General features: G+C 35.9%; 1 protein-coding gene across 1 annotated transcript in view; it reads right to left on the minus strand.

Annotated features, from left to right (window-relative positions):
- The window catches only part of LOC108252260 (inactive tyrosine-protein kinase 7-like), a 33,588-nt gene that overhangs the window by 7,640 nt on the left and 4,624 nt on the right, over positions 1 to 21,324 (minus strand). Inside the window, exons 3-8 of the mRNA XM_026822835.1 lie at positions 13,131 to 13,271; positions 8,934 to 9,074; positions 8,577 to 8,602; positions 6,432 to 6,566; positions 5,732 to 5,843; positions 5,378 to 5,522 (exon numbers count right to left, since the gene is read on the minus strand). Of these exons, the coding sequence (XP_026678636.1) occupies positions 5,378 to 5,522; positions 5,732 to 5,843; positions 6,432 to 6,566; positions 8,577 to 8,602; positions 8,934 to 9,074; positions 13,131 to 13,271 (700 nt within the window). The remainder of the gene's footprint in view (positions 1 to 5,377; positions 5,523 to 5,731; positions 5,844 to 6,431; positions 6,567 to 8,576; positions 8,603 to 8,933; positions 9,075 to 13,130; positions 13,272 to 21,324) is intronic.

The raw sequence follows: 21,324 nt of genomic DNA on the forward strand, positions 1-21,324 counted from the left end.
GAAGAATTGGCACATCCACCAATTTTGTAAGATAGTAATTTCACTTATTAACTTGAACTGAAGCTCTTTCTAAGGCGGTATCCTTTTCCATTTCTAAACAGAGTAAAATGTTGATTAGATACCTATCTAATGGTACAGTAACGGCAGTACTTACATGCCAGGGAAGTAACGGCAGTACTTACATGCCAGGGAAACTTGTGCGGAAAATGTTTGAGGAGGTTCAGAGATACCTATATACCTAGCTTGACAAGAATATACGAGTACCTATGTACTATGTATACCTAAAGTGGAGTAACAAATACTTCAATATTGACATGAGAAATTTACCATCATAATACTACCTAATTAGGTTAAGTACAAATTGTTGACATCTCAAGAAAAAGATGAAGAATTGGCACATCCACCAATTTTGTAAGATAATTTTACTTATTAACTTGAACTGAAGCTCTTTCTAAGGCGGTATCCATTTCCATTTCTAAACAGAGTAAAATGTTGATTAGATACCTATCTAATCAACATTTTACTGAGAAACAGATTAATAATGAGGAACTGAGGGCCTTAGCCTGAACAGCAATTACATATACCTGCCTAGCTAGACAAGAATATACGAGTACCTATGTACTATGTATACCTAAAGTGGAGTAACATATACTTCAATATTGACATGAGAAATTTACCATCATAACACTAATAATTAGGTTAAGTACAAATTGTTGACATCTCAAGAAAAATATGAAGAATTGGCACATCCACCAATTTTGTAAGATATTTTTACTTATTAACTTGAACTGAAGCTCTTTCTAAGGCGGTATCCTTTTCCATTTCTAAACAGAGTAAAATGTTGATTAGATACCTATCTAATCAACATTTTACTGAGAAACAGATTAATAATGAGGAACTGAGAAACAGATTAATAATAATAACTAAAAAAAATGTCAAAGGAAAAAATGTTTTATGTAGATGAAAAGCAGAAATATGAAATCTCCTGTCAAGTATGAGGAGGTGTCTACAGCTACAAAATGAACATCAAGTTAATCTTTCACATTTTCATAGGATACGTTCTCTTTTAGTAATGTAATGTAATGTAAATGCAGTTTCTTTGTGTTATTATGTCACAACTTTGGTGCTCACTGCAGCATTGTAGGATTTTCCCAATATCTAATAATCCTAAAATCACATGTTTACCTACCATGCTGGCACCGGTCGCTATGCGCATTTATTTCTATGTCATAGCTACTCATTTTCCTCACGAGGCTGAGTACCTACCAGGCTGGCACCGGTCGCTATGCGCATTTATATGTCATAGCTACTCATTTTCCTCACGAGGCTGAGTGGGCCCCGCAACAGCCAGTCACGGAATCAATCATTTGCATGATACAAATTTCTTGACCCCGCCGGGAATCGAACCCGGGTCTCCCGCGTGCAAGGTGAGCGCAGTGACCACTACGCCATGGGAGCTGACGAAAATTTTATTTAGTCAAAACCAAAACCGGTTGGCCTCAAAGCGATCACTCTAATGCTGATTGAGAAGCCGACGACAAACGCCGACTCCATCTGAACATGGGAAAAGGCGAATAAAAAGAAGAAGACTGGTAGATACTAAGTTGCTATACATACGTATCTGCCTGCCTACCTACCTACCTGTTTACAGGAAAAAAAAAGTTCCATAGTACATCATAGAAGCTGGAAAAACAAGCAGCTGCTATTTGCATGCTTACAGGAAAAAAAAAGTTCCATAGTACCTACATCATAGAAGCTGGAAAAACAAGCAGCTGCTATTTGCATGACTGTAAGTATTAATATTAACACATTTGTCAAACCATCAGATACCTATAACTATTGATATTGGCACAGTAAGATACCTACTTCAATTAGGCAGCTTGAAGTACCTAGCTACTGTTGTCGTTGTTGTTCTCCCTTCCCGCATAATAAATCTACCTAGGTAATAATAATAAATCTACCTAGGTAATAATAATAAATCTACCTAGGTAATAATAATTATTCTTTTTTAAAAGTTTTTATTGTTTTATTACCTTACTGGATTCCATTCTGTGGATAACCAGGGAACCGTTCTGATGTACTGTGTAGCTGAAACAAGAAGTCATAATTTATGATATGAAGGTGTGGAAAGGCACTTGAGTTTTCATAAGGCTGTGGTTACACAGGATGAGATTTCTAGTCTCAAATCGGTATAAAAATACATACGCACAGACCATGGGCTAAAAACCACTTTTTTGGAATCAGGGGATCCCAAAACGGATATTTCCACCCATTTCCCGACTTTGAAAATTTGGACCGATTGATGCAATACTTTCTCATTATCTTGTCTTGTATAGGTTCCCTATACGTAAGGGTAATAGAAAGTAAAAAAAAAAACTTTTCATTTGATTTGCCTATTTTAAAGCATACACGTGTAGAATATGGAACTGTAAAACATCCCTTTCAGGAATATACCAGCTCATGGGGAGATTCTCACGATGAATGAAACATGACAAGACAGAATGTAGAATGTCAGTATCGATGACGTGAGATCAATGTCAATTATACTAATTTCTATGCATTTGGCACTGAAAGTTCGTTGTGTCACGTGTAGATGTGGTACTAGAAAACTGACGAAGAAAAAGAATGGGTATATCTAAAAAACTGACTTTCTGCATCTAAAAAACTGCAAAAAGAATGACTTTCAATTTTTTCATCGTGCAAAGAAAAATAATGTACCTTACATACAGTGAGGGTAAATAATGTAAATATACCCAGTTCTCAAATCGTCATCGCGTCAGTATCGATGACGTGAGATCAATGTCAATAAAATTATACTAATTTCTATGCATTTGGCACTGAAAGTTCGTTGTGTCACGTGTAGATGTGGTACTAGAAAACTGACGAAGAAAAAGAATGACTTTCAATTTTTTCATCGTGCAAAGAAAAATAATGTACCTTACATACAGTGAGGGTAAATAATGTAAATATACCCAGGTACATATTTCTTTTTTCTTTGATGCTTCGTGCACATAAAGTGTAGGTATTATCTATGTCTGTGTATTAAACAGACATTTCCAGTTCCTCATGGTTTATGAGAGTTCTAAGCTGTTTCAATAAACATTACTCATGAGCACCAGAGCAATAAGTCTTCAGATCTCCCCCTACGTATATTAAAGCATGGAAATCAGGGGTGCATTTTGAGGGGGGCACGCGGCAGGAGGGGTGTAAAACATTGATAATAATAAGCCGACTTGATTACGTTATATTGTTTACAGGGTGCAACTTTAGTGCTTTATATTATTTATGATATATCTCGGTCTGTGCGCCATTGAACTCAGTACATACCTACCGAGTGAAATCTCTACCTCTTCCTTGTGAGAAGACAAATACAGTTTTCTCTGTTAAATAGTTCTTTTATGTACATAATTATGTATATCTAACACCAGAACACCTACTGGGTTTTAAGAAATGCGACCGGATTTAGTTGAACCCTGTGGAACGCGTTATTATTCTATCGATGCATTTTATACAACGCGCTGAGGGCGAGGGTGAATTTAATAACAGCTGACTTTATAATCATGTCTGTACGGGTGAATATTTCAGAGGACTGAAGTAAAGAGGTCTGGAATGCCTAGAGATCTGCTTACTGTCAGGATTTGATAAGATAAGGATTCACATCCGGGAACTCTAAGTAGTCATGCAAGAACTTGGCGCTAATATACTTTATGATAAGGCTCTTTAGAAGAGTTAGTTACAGAAATGTTATCTTCAATGAAGTATCTCCGGAGAAGATCTCCACGAGGAATGAGTAACTTATGCATACCTAATATGAAAAATTAAAAGCAAAAGATTAAAAAATTACTGAATGTCACTGAAGGTAGTAAGACTTTCATGTCATTGTTTACAGTTGAAGAATTACTATTATTACTGGGTATTCAAAAGCATTCAAAACCTCAACCTCAACCACTTCACAATCATAATATAATCTTGCATAATAATTATTATGAATACCTGCTTAGGTAACTACCTTATACCCACCTACCTACTATCCTGATGCAGAATACTTACCTAGTAGGTACCTACATTCCTACTATCTATTTCATTATTATGATAATTTCATTCAATTCAAGACGTGGCTGAATCCAATTAATATTCCACGGAGTAAAGTAAAAAGAAAATATGAATTCTCATCATATATCTGTTTCCCTTTATACATAATATTTTTATGTACCTTAGTGGATACTGGATAGGTACATTGATAATTAGGTTGTAGCTATCTACATACTTGGATGGTATATTATAGGTAAGCAGGTGCTTTGTACTTGGTAATCTGTTTGGTTATGAATTTGGTTTCCTAACACAAAAACAAGTCAAATGGAGAGAATAGTTAGAAACGGCCTAAATAGTTCTTGATGATGAATATTGGATCAAACTTTAGTTGTTCGCCCAGATTGTCTTGTCTTGTCTTGTTTAGACGTACTACTTATTGTATATGAACAAAGAGAGAGAGAGAGGTTATATTTTACTTACAATGTACTGATAGCACTGCAGATCCACTGGTTTCCAACTCTCCATCAGGGCTGGTCGCTAAACAGTTGTACTTCCCAATGTCCTGATGTCGATCTACCCTACGAATAACAAGGTCCGAGCCTATCTGATATTTCCGGTAGCTAGCAGTGAGTGGTACATCATTATGGGTCCAGGTGTATTTGAAGTCAGGATTCGAACCCTCACACTCGAGTAACAGATGACTGCCTTCAACCGCTGTCGTATTCTCTGGATGTTTGAGGAATTGAAACTCTTCAGCAGACAAACAGAAACCTGAAACAAATAAAATTCGACCAGGTAACAACGTGAGATCAACACGATGACGTTGGTAATGGTATTTCTATTAAATTAGTAAGAGAAGGAACAGTTAGGTATTTGCACAGAAACAACTTTTTTTTCGAAAGAATTTAACTGGTTTTATTTGTGAGAAAATAGACACATCCACTAACTAGACCATAATTTATCTTCGGATAAACAGAACTGAGAGAAAAATTTAGTTACCTATTTTCAACAGAAAGACAATGTATTAAAAAAAAAAAAAGAAAAAAAAAAAAAAAATAGTGAATCTCTTTGTATGTAATGTAAGTACATGAAATAATGAATGTATGTGCCTGTAAAACTATAAGTGTATGGAACATGTGTTGATATGTTTCTGACGGGTGGAGTGAGATTTTGAAGTATTTCCAGTGAAATATAAACAATACCTACAGTGATGATTGATACATGACAGATGATGTTGACGAGTACAGTAGAAGGATTTGTCAGTCCTGCTTTCTTTATGTGAGATGGTTTAGCCTTTTCAAATTCTTTGATGTTGATTTGTTTTCTTCATGATCATGATTCTTACCTGGTAGAATTAGTGATAGGTCCATTGTCCTGGTAATACCACTCCAATACATCATAGTTCTTGTACTGGCAGTCCAACATAGCGTCCGAATCTTTAACAACAACTTTGTCCCGGGGAATCGTCTCGATTTCTGCCCATTTGGAGCCTGTAAAATGGTTTGTGGAGATGTTTGAGAAAGAAGAATGTACCGGAAAAGTATGTGAAGATAGTTCAAGATATGTATGAGGAAGGAAGGACAAAAGTAAGGAGCTGTGTTGGAACGAGTGAGAGTTTGGATTTGGAGGTGAAAGTCGGCTTACATCAGAGATCAGTTCTTAGCCCGTATCTCTTTGACCTGGTGCTGGACTCTGTTACAGAGGAAACACGTGAAGAAGCACCCTGGTCGATGATGTTTGCCGATGACATTGTGTTGTTTGATAGAGACAAGGAGAGAATTGAGGACAAAGTGAACATCTGGAGGAGTAAGCTGGAAGAGAGAGGACCGAAAATCAATGTGAGTAAGACCTTACACCTACACCTGACGGAGAAAAGGGAAAATGAAGAACGTGAAGAGAGTGATGAGGAAGAAGTTGATGACATAGAAGAAGTGGGAGTGAAACTGGGAAATGTGTATATGGAAAAAGTGAAGAAGTTTAAATACCTGGGATCCAGTGTATGTCAAGATGGAGAATTGGAGGAAGAATTAACGAGCAGGATTAACTCGAACTGAGAAACAGATAATGAGGAACTGAGAAACAGATTAATAATAATAACTAAAAAAATGTCAAAGGAAATTTTATGTAGATGAAAAGCAGAAATATTCTCCTGTCAAGTATGAGGAGGTGTCTACAGCTACAAAATGAACATCAAGTTAATCTTTCACATTTTCATAGGATACGTTCTCTTTTAAGAATCTCTTTGTGTTTAATGTAAGTACATGAAATAATAAATGTATGTGCCTGTAAAACTATAAGTGTATGGAACATGTGTTGATATGTTTCTGACGGGTAGAGTGAGATTTGGAAGTATTTCCAGTGAAATATAAACAATACCTAGAGTGATGATTGATACCTACATGACAGTTGATGTTGACGAGTACAGTAGAAGGATTTGTCAGTCCTGCTTTCTTTATGTGAGATGGTTTAGCCTTTTCAAATTCTTTGATGTTGATGATGAAGGCGAGTGAGTGTTTCATACCATTTGGAAACACCTTGTGAATTATGAGATGTCGGGACTTATGAGGAAAATAATTATAAAATCTTCAATGATGATAAAAATAATAATCTTCAATCATTATAATTTCTGTCATAATTCCGATGACACACTAGCTTCCTCAAAAGTTGTGAAAACAGAGGAACACTTGTCTATCTTCTAGCAATCTGGCATATTGAGGAGAAAATTGATAGAAGCTTCCTCTGAGAAAGAACGCGAACATTATTGCCAAACTTAGAAAATCAAGAACAATTTTTTATTCCAAATTCAGAGCAGAGCAATCAAATAATCCAGTAGAAGAGTTGAATTTAAATCTTTTGAGTCGTCAAGTTGTCTGCCTGCAGATGACTAGGTAGTGTGGTAGAAACTTTCACTCTTAGTGGTCAAGACGCTCGCCCAATAGTAATCAGGAGGGTTTAATACCAGTCGAGGTACTATGGAATTTTACAATCATAACATTGTTTGAGAATTTGACCACAATAATGGTAGTTGCCTACTGCTGGGTTAAAAGGACTCTTTTTATTGAAACACCAAAGGTGACACTGGTCACAAACCAGAACTCAGATTCGAAACGATTTTGTTTTAGGGTGAAGTTTTATTATTTTGATAGTAGTGATGTAATCCTGTGCCCCATATTCGGATATCCAATTTGGGAGTGAAGTTCTTTCGATCAATTAAATTATAGGTAGTTCTTATCAATTAAACTTTAAGCTCATTAATTAGGATCAACAAGAGTTTCTATCAGGTTTATTAAAGACAGATTAGAATCAGGCTATGACTTGGAATACATTTCAGGAGACAGGATATAGGTACTCGTACTTCCTAGGTAACTTTTTAAAGCAATTTTAGATGGCCAACCGATTCTTTTATCTACTAGACACTTTTGGCGGTACCCTCCGTACCTTTGGAAAAGTGTCCCCTATTATGCACTCCCTTTAAGTAGTTACCTACGTAAAATTGGAATATAAAGGAACAGGTCATGAATACTCAAAGTTCTACTTTGAACCAATAATTCAATAAATAAAGGAAAAACATGATGAAGTGATTAGTTATGAAAACATAGCTCCTAACAAGAACCGAAGACCTGACTTTGTCCCAAAATGAGTAGCTCATTTCCATACAATATGAGGTAAAGCTAATAGTAATTATTGTCTTCTGGATTTTGCGGATTTTTGCGTACCTATTTTTGTTCTGCTTTTTGTACCAAAATACATCATCAAGTCACCTACTGCTCTAGGTATATCTCGTCTGTGAGAGAAGGGCTGTCGGTTCTACTGGATCCTGTTTAATTCTGGACCTGATAACTCAATTGATTTCAGTTAATTTTATTAATTAAAACTTTTGTATTGTGTTATGAGTAGGTACACCAGGCTATATATTATTTCATCAAACTATAGAATATAGAACCTTGTGAGTGTTTGATATAATATCTACAGCTCCCCTATTTCTTATATCTAGACAGGGTGGTCACACATACAATATGGTAGCCTGGGTTTCTAATTCGTCCCACGCATGGACAAAAAATTTGCACTCATACCATGAGTGATATGGACAAGAGGCACTCACAGACTCGATGGTGAGTTTTGGTGTAGATCAGTTGTAGGTAATGGATCTGCAATAGAAACTTGAAGCATCAATGATCCATGTTGTTCCATTCACGACTGCATTAATCTTTCATTGGTAAAACTGTCAAGCACAGGTAAATCTGTTGAATTGAATCACTAACGGAACATAATATTGTCCTTTCTCAATACAAACTTGATCTTTGATCTCTCTTCTAACTTTTAGTTCCACGCACTCATACCTATTTTGATTGCAAATATTTCAACGGGTTACTTTCTGGTGGTCACGTGTTGACCCGGCACCTAAATGGGAAGTATTGGGTCTCTCCTATTTTATGAGGGACATACCTACTACGACACAGACCACATGAGTCTAATTAATAATTATTTTGTTCGAGCTTGATATGTAAGTATTACAAAGAGAAAGGAAAAGCTGTAACTCTTACATGCCAAGTGACTGGTGTACCCAAGCCTTCCATCAGATGGTATCATGAGGTATGTAGTCTTTATAGCTTCATAGTTATTGTGGTCGAATTTTGTCTATGTGCTATGATTGCTATTATTTACTTGCAAATTAGATAAAAGCTTTTAATGATTATAAAAACTTTATTCATTGGTTTATGTGTCAACCTGTCAACGCAAAATACGTACTTTCTTCAATTGAACCCTATTGCACTGATTTGGGTACGATTCAAGATTAAACTAAAGATTATTGTACACATTCTTGGATTCCAGGAAAAAGAGATTGAGCTCCTCTACAATCGGGAAAGTCTGGATCTGGATAGAGTGACCTTGAAACTAGCAGGTCTCTATCAATGTATCGCCTCCAATAATATTGGCGAGTCCACTAGTAAGAACTTCATCGTTAATGTCATCTATCCACCAGAAGTGTCCGTAGAGAAGCAATGGATCCACACAGCTCCTGATATGCGAGCCGAGATCATCTGTAATGTATACGCCAATCCACCTGCCAAGGTATGCTATTAGGAGGGAATTCCAGTCTCATCCTCGTATGAGTTTTTCCCTTGACGTTCTTGAGATTTCCCAATATATTCGCAAATCTATTGAACATCATGCTGTTCTGTTAGAGCAAATCCTAGATACATGATCAATATAGGACTATGTAGGTATACTATACCTATAGTTCATATCTGTTCCTGTTTGTTTCTCCTCCAGGTGGAATGGTTCCGGGACGGTACGGCTATCACGCTAGGAGGTCGCATTGACATGCACGTCTCATCAGAAAAACATTCCCTCCTCGTACGTCATATCAAGGACACTGACTTTGGCAACTACATGTGTCAGGCCTCCAACAATCTGGGTTCTAGTCAACAGTTTATCCAACTCTCTGGTATTCCCAACATTCCTGTATTTCAGAAGAGTTCAAGACGTCTTGGTCCTGATGGATATCGTCTGGTCTGGCAGGTTGACACTTATTCCGGCATCATTCAATATCTGCTCAAGTTCAGAGAAAGAGAGGTTAGTATTACACAATTTTTTTCCAAGTTAGGTAACTCAGCACTAATTCTGAGGGGGTGAATGAATAATTATTTTACTTTGCTTGAAATTCGGTCTTTACTCTCAGAGTAACTTCATTACATTGTCAGTAGCTTGCTTCTATCTAATAACTTATAAAAGCACTCCATAATATAGGTATCCTACCAATATTATACATATTTCCTGAATGTTTTAACTTACCAACTTGGAGTTTTATCTAATCCCATTTTCCACAGGAACTTACCCCATGGCGTAACATTGTCATACCGTCAGACGGATCACTAGCAGGTCCTATCTACACACAGTCCTATAATATCACCGGCCTTCAACTATTCACCCAGTATGAGGCATCCGTACTCGCTAAGAATAGATTCGGATGGAGTCGGCCTTCCAAGGCCTATGTGTTTGCCACTGAGGGTGCAGGTGAGATAAATGACTGTAGGTACATACATGGGTTATTAAGGATTTTATCAAAATCTGGTTATTCTGGACCACAGCCCAAGGGGGTAACCTAGGTAATTAGAGGTTTTGTAATAAGTAGATATTACTGTAGATAGCAATCTGAAATTTTTATGTCCAGTAGTTTTAGCGGTCTCCTGGGATTGGAGATGTGTATGTGTATAGGATATTTGTAACTGATTTTATGGTTCTATCAAAAATACAGAAACATAGATAACGCCCCCAATAGGAACAATTTACAAAAACAAATGACATCCATCTAGAAAAAAAAGTAAGAACTTATGCTGATTATGATTAGATCACATATTGACTTGGTTCTTGGGAAAGCTCTCATTCTCTTTATTTAACGTTAAGGAGGGTCGTTCAGTATTTTGAGTCAGTAAAGCTGTAATAATCTGCTTCTAATTATTTTCACTTCTAGGAGTTAAATTAATAATGAAAACTCTATAAATATCTTTCTCTCGGATCCCCCCGGTATATTTTTTGATATTTGTTGTAGATTTTCTTTATATCTTTCTGGGGGAATGCTAACCAAAGTTTGAAATTCGTTTTTTATAGTTCTATGTGTTTATAAGAATAACAAAGTTTTGCTCCATCACTTCCCGAGGACCCTGATAATAAAATTCCGAATAGAAGAGGCTTTCATATTTTGTTATTTTGATGAAAAATTCAACTAGTTCTTTGGTTTTTATATTCTCTAGGGAACAAAAAATATTACAATCGTAAAAACGTAAAAAAGGGAAAATGAAAATTTGGGATGGTTAGAACTTAGAAACCTTTTCGTCAAAAGATTTGAAAACTAAAGGATGCCAGACGAGAGTCAATACTTGCTGACCTTGCTGTGATTTCCTCTCGTTCCTCCTGGTATGAAGAATGAAGATTTCCTACCGAGTAACAATACACAATACCTGATGGTAAGTTGAATAGTCTGGAAGTTAAGTAAGTATTTTCCTATTCTCCTATCAACAATAGAGAAAACATGGGGAGAGAGTATATTGTAATGTAAGGTAGTCTGCAGCTCCTCTACCTCCCCATTACCTAGCTTCAGTCTTTTGTATTCTAATCTCACCCCCCATCTCTCAAAGTTGCCTAATGAATGAGATGAGAGCATGTATACTTCTCTAGCCTTCACCCACGTACGAATATGAGGTACCTACGTACGTATAGAAAAAAAAGGTCATGATCATTACTATACAAGTTTAATTATACCTTTGAAAAAGTTTTAACCCTTTAGGTATGCCCCTTTAATAAAACGTTAAAATTTCCTTAATAATTGGAATATAGGCATATCTATCATCTTTCATAAAGTAGGTAATCGGAAAAATGTTAACACATCCACTTACCTAATTATCACAATCAGATAATAAGCACATACTTAAGTATTTAAAAAAAATCATGATGGGAAGATAGGCACATCCACCCATTTTCATAGTGAAAGAATAAGCACATTTAAAAATTATCATATTGAGAAAAGAGGCACATCCACCAATATATAAATCGTATATTTTAGCTAGGTACTACCAATGTACAAGCTACAAGAGAATAAGAAAAGAGGCACATCCACCAATATACATAAATCGTATATTTTAGCTAGGTACTACCAATGTACAAGCTACAAGAGAATAGACAATCATAAAAGGGAGAAAACAGACACATCCACCAATTTACATATCTACTGCATGGAAGCTTTGTTCTTTATGGATCTCGGAATTCTCAAAGGATAAGCACCTATAGGTAGGTAGGTACCTAGGCTTCTGAGTCATGGAAAACTATGTTATCATATCAAAATGACCTTTGTAGACTTTGTATGCCTACGTGACTCTCTACCTGAATTTAACCTGAAAAGGGTTTTGTATTCTAGGTGTCTACCTACCAAAATTTTGTGATAAAAAGTCAATAAACTAAAACTTGATGTTACCTATGAAGTAAGCTTAATAGTAACGCAGTATTTTAAATAGGTAACTACCTAATACTGTTTTTGATAATGATGTAAAGAAATTGAATACGTACGTACCTATATTTTTGTTAAATCATAACTTGTTTTTAATCTAATCGATCCAATTACGTAATTAATTAGAATATTTTGTAATTACCTAAAAAAAGTGAAAAATATCGTCATTTTAACTTATCTTTCTCAAGTTATAAGTGAATTTGCAATATACCTACCTACCTACCTATTTATCAATAATGCATATAAAAATATTAAACTAAACATTCTTTATTTATTTACTTACTACAATAATAATAAATGTTTCAATAGGTACTTATATTAACAGTAAAATTCATATCGGACCTAATCTTCTTGTATAGGTATAGGTATACCTACGTTTGAAGAAATGTTTTGTACGGTAATCGCAATGGATCGAGTTGTGTTCAAAATGTTGGTGATTTTCTTCTCCAGTAAGTACCTATTGAACTTCATCAAGCTTCTTTTCTTTTTTTCTCTCTTTTTTGAGTTAATAATGTACTTACCTAGGTATTATAGGTATACAGGTATATACCTACCTAATTTATTCTAATGAGTATAATTTAGTCTTATTGTTCCTCAGAGAAACTTGCAGATAGTTAAAGCAGACAATTAGCTATTGAACCAAGTTAGGTACCTACCTATAATATATAGGTGTATAGGTACAATCTACATAGATATAGGTATGTACCTACATAGTAAGTTACTAAACTAAACATCAATATTCATCATGTGTGACGACTTAGTACCTAGGTACATGTAGAAAGTTGTTAGTGACATATTGTAATTATTCGGATGTAGGAATAATAAGGTCGAATTTCGTCTATGTGCTATGATTGCTATTATTTACTTGCAAATTAGATAAAAGCTTTTAATGACTATAAAAACTTTATTCAATGGTTTATGTGTCAACGCAAAATGCGTACTTTCTTCAATTGAACCCTATTGCACTGATTTGGGTACGATTCAAGATTTAACTAAAGATTATTGTACACATTCTTGGATTCCAGGAAAAAGAGATTGAGCTCCTCTACAATCGGGAAAGTCTGGATCTGGATAGAGTGACCTTGAAACTAGCCGGTCTCTATCAATGTATCGCCTCCAATAATATTGGCGAGTCCACTAGTAAGAACTTCATCGTCAATGTCATCTATCCACCAGAAGTGTCCGTAGAGAAGCAATGGATCCACACAGCTCCTGATATGCGAGCCGAGATCATCTGTAATGTATACGCCAATCCACCTGCCAAGGTATGCTATTAGGAGGGAATTCCAGTCTCATCCTCGTATGAGTTTTTCCCTTGACGTTCTTGAGATTTCCCAATATATTCGCAAATCTATTGAACATCATGCTGTTCTGTTAGAGCAAATCCTAGATACATGATCAATATAGGACTATGTAGGTATACTATACTGACGTTCTTGAGATTTCCCAATATATTCGCAAATCTATTGAACATCATTCTGTTCTGTTAGAGCAAATTATACACCATATCCTAGATATATGATCAATATAGTACTATGTAGGTATATTATACGTGACGTTCTTGAGATTTCCCAATATATTCGCAAATCTATTGAACATCATTCTGTTCTGTTAGAGCAAATTATACACCATATCCTAGATGTATGATCAATATAGTACTATGTAGGTATATTATAGCATATAACACATTGTACATATAGGTATAAAACATTATGCACATATATGTACATAGAGTATATGATGTGTACATAGATAATATTATGCTGAGTTCGATTCTGAAAGTCAACAAAATTTTCAGTTTCATTGCAAATTGCAAATGATAGTAGGTAATGTTACTTTCTGATTCTCTTGAGTTGGTCCTACGTCCTACCACCATGGCACGACGAACATCGCGTCGCGTCATACAACATCTAATTAGGCATACCTGCATACCTAACACATCTACTACGGAATGTACGAAATAAGCTGTCCAACAACTTACTGTTGTTGGTTTCTACTATTTTTGTCCGTCGTTGAGCAGAAATCTAAGATTGTCGTTTTGAAACTGCATTTTATCTAGTGTATGATTTTTCCAAAATATCTCGCGGAACCCTTGCCATCAGCTCGCGGAAGCGCGGAACCCCTAGGTTCTGCGGAACACCAATTAAGAAACACTGTACTACGGAATGTACGAAATAAGTTGTCCAACAACTTACTGTTGTTGGTTTCTACTATTTTTGTCCGTCGTCGAGCAGAGGTTTCTTTTGGATTCAAAATCTCTTTGATGAAGTTCTGAAATGATAGTAAAATTATTATGTTCTCGCTTGTTCCCTTAACAGTGAGACATTTTTTCGGGACGGAAATTCTCTCCAAAGCTGAAACACACCACCACCCTCCTTCTCCGTATTTATTTTGTAACTGTTTGTTTGTAACCCTCCAACTCTTCCTCCATTCCTTTTTCAAACTTTACTTCTCTCTCATTTCGCTTTCTGGCTTCCATTTATAGGTTCCTAGCAACACCGAACTCTGAGTTTCTGGCACTCAGCCGACATATTTTCATCCCGATGATATTTTAAGCCGCCTCAATAATGATGATGATGATGATGACTCCTTGGATGTTGAATATTGAACTTCTACCCACTACCACGACTGAGATGGTTAGCAAGAAGTCGAGAGATATTTTTCTCCTTTTACAAAATGAAGAGAAAATTCTATTTTATGAACGCTGTGCCGCGGTTTCTGAGTTTTAGCTTAGAGCACGATTTCCACCTTCTAACCTAAAGTGGTTCGCCATGGAAACTGCATGATCTCTGACTTTGATTTTATTTACACTCGGTACCTGGTCGAATCATAAGGATGCGGATAAGATAACTAGCTACGTTATTAAATTTTAATGAAGTTAGTGTAGAACTTCACGATTTCCACCTTCTCTAACCTAAAGTGGTTCACCATGGAAACTGCATGATCTCTGACTTTGATTTTATTTACACTCGGTACCTGGTCGAATTATAAGGATGCGGATAAGATAACTGGCTACGTTATTAAATTTTAATCAAGTTTTTCATGAAGTGTAGAACTTTTGTTCAGAAAAACCCCCTACAGGGTCCTCCGGTCCTCATTGTCCGATAAAGGTCAAAAAGACCTCCGCGGGTCTCGTTTGCCAAATTTCATCTGAATCGGACACATTGTTTGAGAGCTAAGTATAATATATGACGAAACATTGTATAGTAATAATAGGTATAATTTATAAAGAGGGGCTCCCAAAAGGGTGTGCCAAATTTTCATGAAATTTACAAACATGTTAATCACCTAAAACATTTTTTTTTCTTTTTTTTTTCAAGAGGTTTGATGAGGGAACTGTAACTGCAAAGGTCTTACAGCCATTTTTAGAACGAACATTATCCGTTCAGGACAAAATCGGCCCCGGGCCGGAATAGAACTTACAATTGTCCGATAAAGGTCAAAAAGACCTCCGCGGGTCTCGTTTGCCAAATTTCATCTGAATCGGACACATTGTTTGAGAGCTAAGTATATGACGAAACATTGTATAGTAATAATAGGTATAATTTATAAAGAGGGGCTCCCAAAGGGTGTGCCAAATTTTCATGAAATTTACAAACATGTTAATCACCTAAAACATTTTTTTTTTTCAAGAGGTTTGATGAGGGAACTGTAACTGCAAAGGTCTTACAGCCATTTTCAGAACGAACATTATCCGTTCAGGACAAAATCGGCCCCGGGCCGGATTCGAACTTACGGCCCAGCGCTTACATGGCAGACGCGCCACCAACGAAGCTATAAGCTGGCAAATCATTGTTTTAATTTTGAGATTTATCCAGGCTTATGGAGACCCTGTAAAACCTTTTTCTTAATGAGTTCTACAATTTACTGAGCCAAGGGTGTAGTCGTCCGCAAAATATCTACCTTATTCCTGATTTCATGTCATCATCTTATTCATGATATTATTATGAGAACTACGCAAACACAGTTGTGAGGTGAACAGAGCAGATTTTCACAAACTGCCCATTAATATTTGGCAAGGGTGATGCTGTCGCTATGTAGGTAAGTAGGTAGGTATTTATTATTATTGTATTAATTTTATTTTGAAAATGACTTTGAAATTGAATTTCAAGTTCACCACATACAGTATCGTTCATATATATCAAGTTTTTGATTAACACACCATCAGGCTTGCACGCTGGAGGTCCCGGGTTCGATTCCTGGTGGTGGTCGACGTTTTTTTTTCGTCTGTGAGGTTGGAGTTTGTGGTGCACTCAGCCTCGTGAGGAGAATAATTAAGTAGCTAGGTACTTTAATCTAGTAGCAAACAGTGGCGGCAATACCCAATGTGAGGTTATTATTGAAATATGTACACAAAGGTACATAATTTTCGGGACGATAAGACCTCAGATGTTACAGTTCCCTCTATCAAACCTCTAAAAAAAGCTGTGTAAGATGAAATACCTAGTCTAAGATTAAAAATTAAATAAAAAATGGGGGTTCCCATAAAAGTGACCTATATTTGGCAAAAAAATGGGCCGTTTTGCAAAAGAAATTGCAAATTTTAAAAAAGCCATTTTAATCATCAAAATTTCATCTACATGGTGCCGTTTATTTCATTCCTTAATTCCTAGCCGTTTCTGAGATATAAGCGTGGTTCGCAAATCACGAACCACCCTGTATTCAAAGTTTTACTCGTATACTTTGTTACTGAAGCAGGTAGCACAAAATCTTATAGGTATACTATTGTAAAACTTATATTAAGTACAATTAAGTCACATAAGCTCATAAGTATTAGGTAGGTACCTACCCATTTTTAACTGTGTGAATGCTTGTCACAGTCGCAAAACATGGCGTTCCTAAATTAAATTTTATATGACTTGACTTGGACTCGAAGCACCAACCTCCAGATTCAAAGTCCACCGTGCTAACCACTATATAGGTACATCACCGAAGTTGTTCAAAGAGTCAGTATGTTACTCATACTTAGGTACACTTTGCTGAACAATAATCAAAGTATAAGTGACGGTAATGCACAAGCTTTGGGTGTGCCACCAAAACCAGTAGAACCTAAAACCAAATCTATATTTAATGAAAACCTGCTACCTTATAGGTCCAAGGTGTAAATATTATAATCATCAGGCTCATTCTAACGTTTCCCACAGTCGCCACGCTTTGTGGATCTTGCGTGTTACTATGAATTAACCCTTCGTATAAAGTAGGTGATAGGTAGGTATTAATCAAACCAATCAATAAGTTGTATGCTTATGTAGGTATATGTATTCCTTCTGAAATTGATTTTAAAGAGGATAGGTTTGTTTAATGTTTTCTTTTCTTTATTTGACAATAACAAGTAAATACAAATAAAAGAGGATCCTTCCTAAGACACAATGCTTCTAAGAAGGATATTATTACAACAGATACCTAGTTTACTTTTTACTTAACTATATAAATAAAAATAGAAAGTAATAAATGAATAAAAAATGGAATACAAGAAAATTGAGTCATTCAATGCTTATTTGATTTAAAAATTTTAACAGAGATTCTTTCAATATTTTATAGTTTACAATGTTTAATATATCTTGGCTTAAGTCTAAGGAGTTTAAAATTTTCGGTATCTACAAATTTTGTTTGTGTTCCGGGTTGAAATGACAACATAGCAGAGAGGTAAGGGAGGTCATATATCCCTTCCTAATCTAGAATACCTGTTTGCTGTTCAATTTTTAAACTCCTCCTAAAAAAATTTCAGACATAAAAATAGTCTATATCTATGTATAAGTAGTTGTCTATGTATATCTATGTATATCTATGTATAAGTAGTTAATGCGATAGAAGGGTTAACAAAGTATTAGTGTTAATGTAACTTGATATGACAAGTTTATCTAATATCTATCTTGACAAGGTGGCAACTCTGTGTATATTGTTTATCTTTAATAATAAATTAATGATCACTATGATGAAGTGAAAAGTAATAGCAAGTAAATTATAGTTATACCGAGTAACTACCTATATATTAGGATTTTAAAGATTTCATGTTTTGAAGGATTTCATGTTGCATGTTGGATGTAAAGAAGAAGAACAGAAGCTTAGGTACTGAATTTCAAAATAATTTTGATGAGGTGATCATTGATTATGACACCTAGATCAGGGAATTATTTCATGAGAAATATGCTGAGTATGGAGATCATTGATTTCATTCGGAATGGATCTACTTAGATTACCTACCTGGTGACCTAGGTATCGGATTTAAAAAAAAAATAGAGATCAACATTATAGGATTCAAACACCATTAGGATATATCTAACTGTCATGATGTGATAAAATTGTTTCAATAATATCGCACGAATGTTCAGAAATACACATAGAATAGAACGAATTTGAGTCATTTTGAACCAATTTGATTTCCTATAAGCTACGAGTATAAGTCTATAACGATATATCATTTCCAATATAAATATCTATATTTTCTTTCAAGAATATGCAAGATCCTCCGCGTTCTATTTTAGGTCTTGTGAAACATGCAGCTAGTGTGTATCCATCTAGTGTGAAATTATTAAAAATTATCATATTGAGAAAAGAGGCACATCCACCAAATATATAAATCGTATATTTTAGCTACTATACCAATGTACAAGCTACAAGACTCTGCAAGAGAATAGGCCCATACACAATCTTAAAAGGGAGAAAACAGGCACATCCACCAATTTTCATATCTAGGTACTGCATGGAAGCTTTGTTCTTATGGATCTTGGAATTCTCAAAGGATAAGCACCTATTAGGCTTCTGAGTCATGGAAACTTATGTATCTCTAGATAACTAGTTATCATGTCAAAATGACCTTTGTAGACTTTGTATGCCTACGTGACTCTCTACCTGAATTTAACCTAAAATGCTGTAACTCTTACATGCCAAGTGACTGGTGTACCCAAGCCTTCCATCAGATGGTATCATGAGGTATGTAGTCTTTATAGCTTCATAGGTATTGTGGTCGAATTTCGTCTATGTGCTATGATTGCTATTATTTACTTGCAAATTAGATAAAAGCTTTTAATGACTATAAAAACTTTATTCAATAGTTTATGTGTCAACCTGTCAATGCAAAATACGTACTTTCTTCAATTGAACCCTAGGTATTGCACTGATTTGGGTACGATTCAAGATTTAACTAAAGATTATTGTACACATTCTTGGATTCCAGGAAAAAGAGATTGAGCTCCTCTACAATCGGGAAAGTCTGGATCTGGATAGAGTGACCTTGAAACTAGCATCAGGGACCGTCAGTAGGTAGGTACATATTGTCGACAGGCCCATAGGTATCCAGGATTTCAGTGAGGGGGGGGGGGAAGGGTTTGGGGCAAGTATCCGATGAGTGGCTTTCCGGACAATATTTTTAGTATATTCCTACATTCAGGAGCAAAAAGAAGCCCGAGTGCACTCACCCTCACGAATTGTAGGTAGGTTGCTGCAAACCTTTGCTCCCTGTATATGACCCTATACTCGACACACATGCATAGCGCCCATCCTCACGAATTGTAGGTAGGTTGCTGCAAACCTTTGCTCCCTGTATATGACCCTATACTCGACACACATGCATAGCATCACAGCTCCTGATATGCGAGCCGAGATCATCTGTAATGTATACGCCAATCCACCTGCCAAGGTATGCTATTAGGAGGGAATTCCAGTCCCATCCTCGTATGAGTTTTTCCCTTGACGTTCTTGAGATTTCCCTTTTCAGTCTTCTTTTGAGTTTTGCTCTGAACCAAAATGTTCTCTCTTCCTAACATATCTAACATATAACATTGGCGCAGTCGGTAAATCTATTGAACATCATTCTGTTCTGTTAGAGCAAATTATACACCATATCCTAGATGTATGATCAATATAGTACTATGTAGGTATATTATAGCTATAGTTCATATCTGTTCCTGTTTGTTTCTCCTCCAGGTGGAATGGTTCCGGGACGGTACGGCTATCACGCTAGGAGGTCGCATTGACATGCACGTCTCATCAGAAAAACATTCCCTCCTCGTGCGTCATATCAAGGACACTGACTTTGGCAACTACATGTGTCAGGCCTCCAACAATCTGGGTTCTAGTCAACAGTTTATCCAACTCTCTGGTATTCCCAACATTCCTGTATTTCAGAAGAGTTCAAGACGTCTTGGTCCTGATGGATATCGTCTTGTCTGGCAGGTTGACACTTATTCCGCCATCATTCAATATCTGCTCAAGTTCAGAGAAAGAGAAGTTAGTATTACACAATTTTTTTCCAAGTTAACTCAGCACTAATTCTGAGGGGGTGAATGAATAATTATTTTACTTTGCTTGAAATTCGGTCTTTACTCTCAGAGTAACTTCATTACATTGTCAGTAGCTTGCTTCTATCTAATCTATATTGATAAAAGAGTAAACCCTGACTCATTGATTCATTCATTCATTCATTCATTCATTCATTCATTCATATACATTCATTCATAATCAACGCACAGCCGAAACGGCTGGACCGATTTTGATGAAACTTCGAGAATAGCTTCCTTTTGATTTGTATAGGCCCACTAAGAACGGATTTTTCGAAACTCGCAGTGGTTTAAAAACTATGACCAAAAAACTACTAAAAATCGTTCATAATCAACGCACAGCCGAAACGGCTGGACTGATTTTGATGAAACTTCGGAATAGCTTCCTTTTGATTTGAATAGGCCCACTAAGAACGGATTTTCCGAAACTCGCAGTGGTTTCCAAACTATGACCAAAAAACTACTAAAAATCGACCCATGGCCAAAACCGGTGGGTCAATTTACATGAAGTTTGTAAGTAAGATAGTAACAAACATGGTATCTTAAGGCTAAATAATTGAGAAATCACATTGATTGATCTCAGGTACCATAAGCATTGTACAAAACAATACAGCCTTTTAGTAAGTAAAGGTATCCTATTAGAAAGCAGCATGAAAATTTCCTTTGAACTGATGAGTCACAGTACTAGAAAAGAAATTTAAAATTCCAAAATACCAGGAAAAGTTAGGTAGGTAAATAAATACCTATTACCTACTTTAGGCATAAAATTAATAAATACGTGTAGATAAATATACATAGCTAAATAAAATCATGTCGTTCCTAAATTAAATTTTATATGACTTGACTTGGACTCGAAGCACCAACCTCCAGATTCAAAGTCCACCGTGCTAACCACTAGGTACATCACACCGAGGTTGTTCAAAGGGTCAGTATGTTACTCATACTTAGGTACACTTTGCTCAACAATAATCAAAGTATAAGTGACGGTAATGCACAAGCTTTGGGTGT

The sequence above is a fragment of the Diaphorina citri genome, unplaced genomic scaffold, assembly GCF_000475195.1.
Source record: "Diaphorina citri unplaced genomic scaffold, Diaci psyllid genome assembly version 1.1 scaffold374, whole genome shotgun sequence".
Classification (NCBI taxonomy): domain Eukaryota; kingdom Metazoa; phylum Arthropoda; class Insecta; order Hemiptera; family Psyllidae; genus Diaphorina; species Diaphorina citri.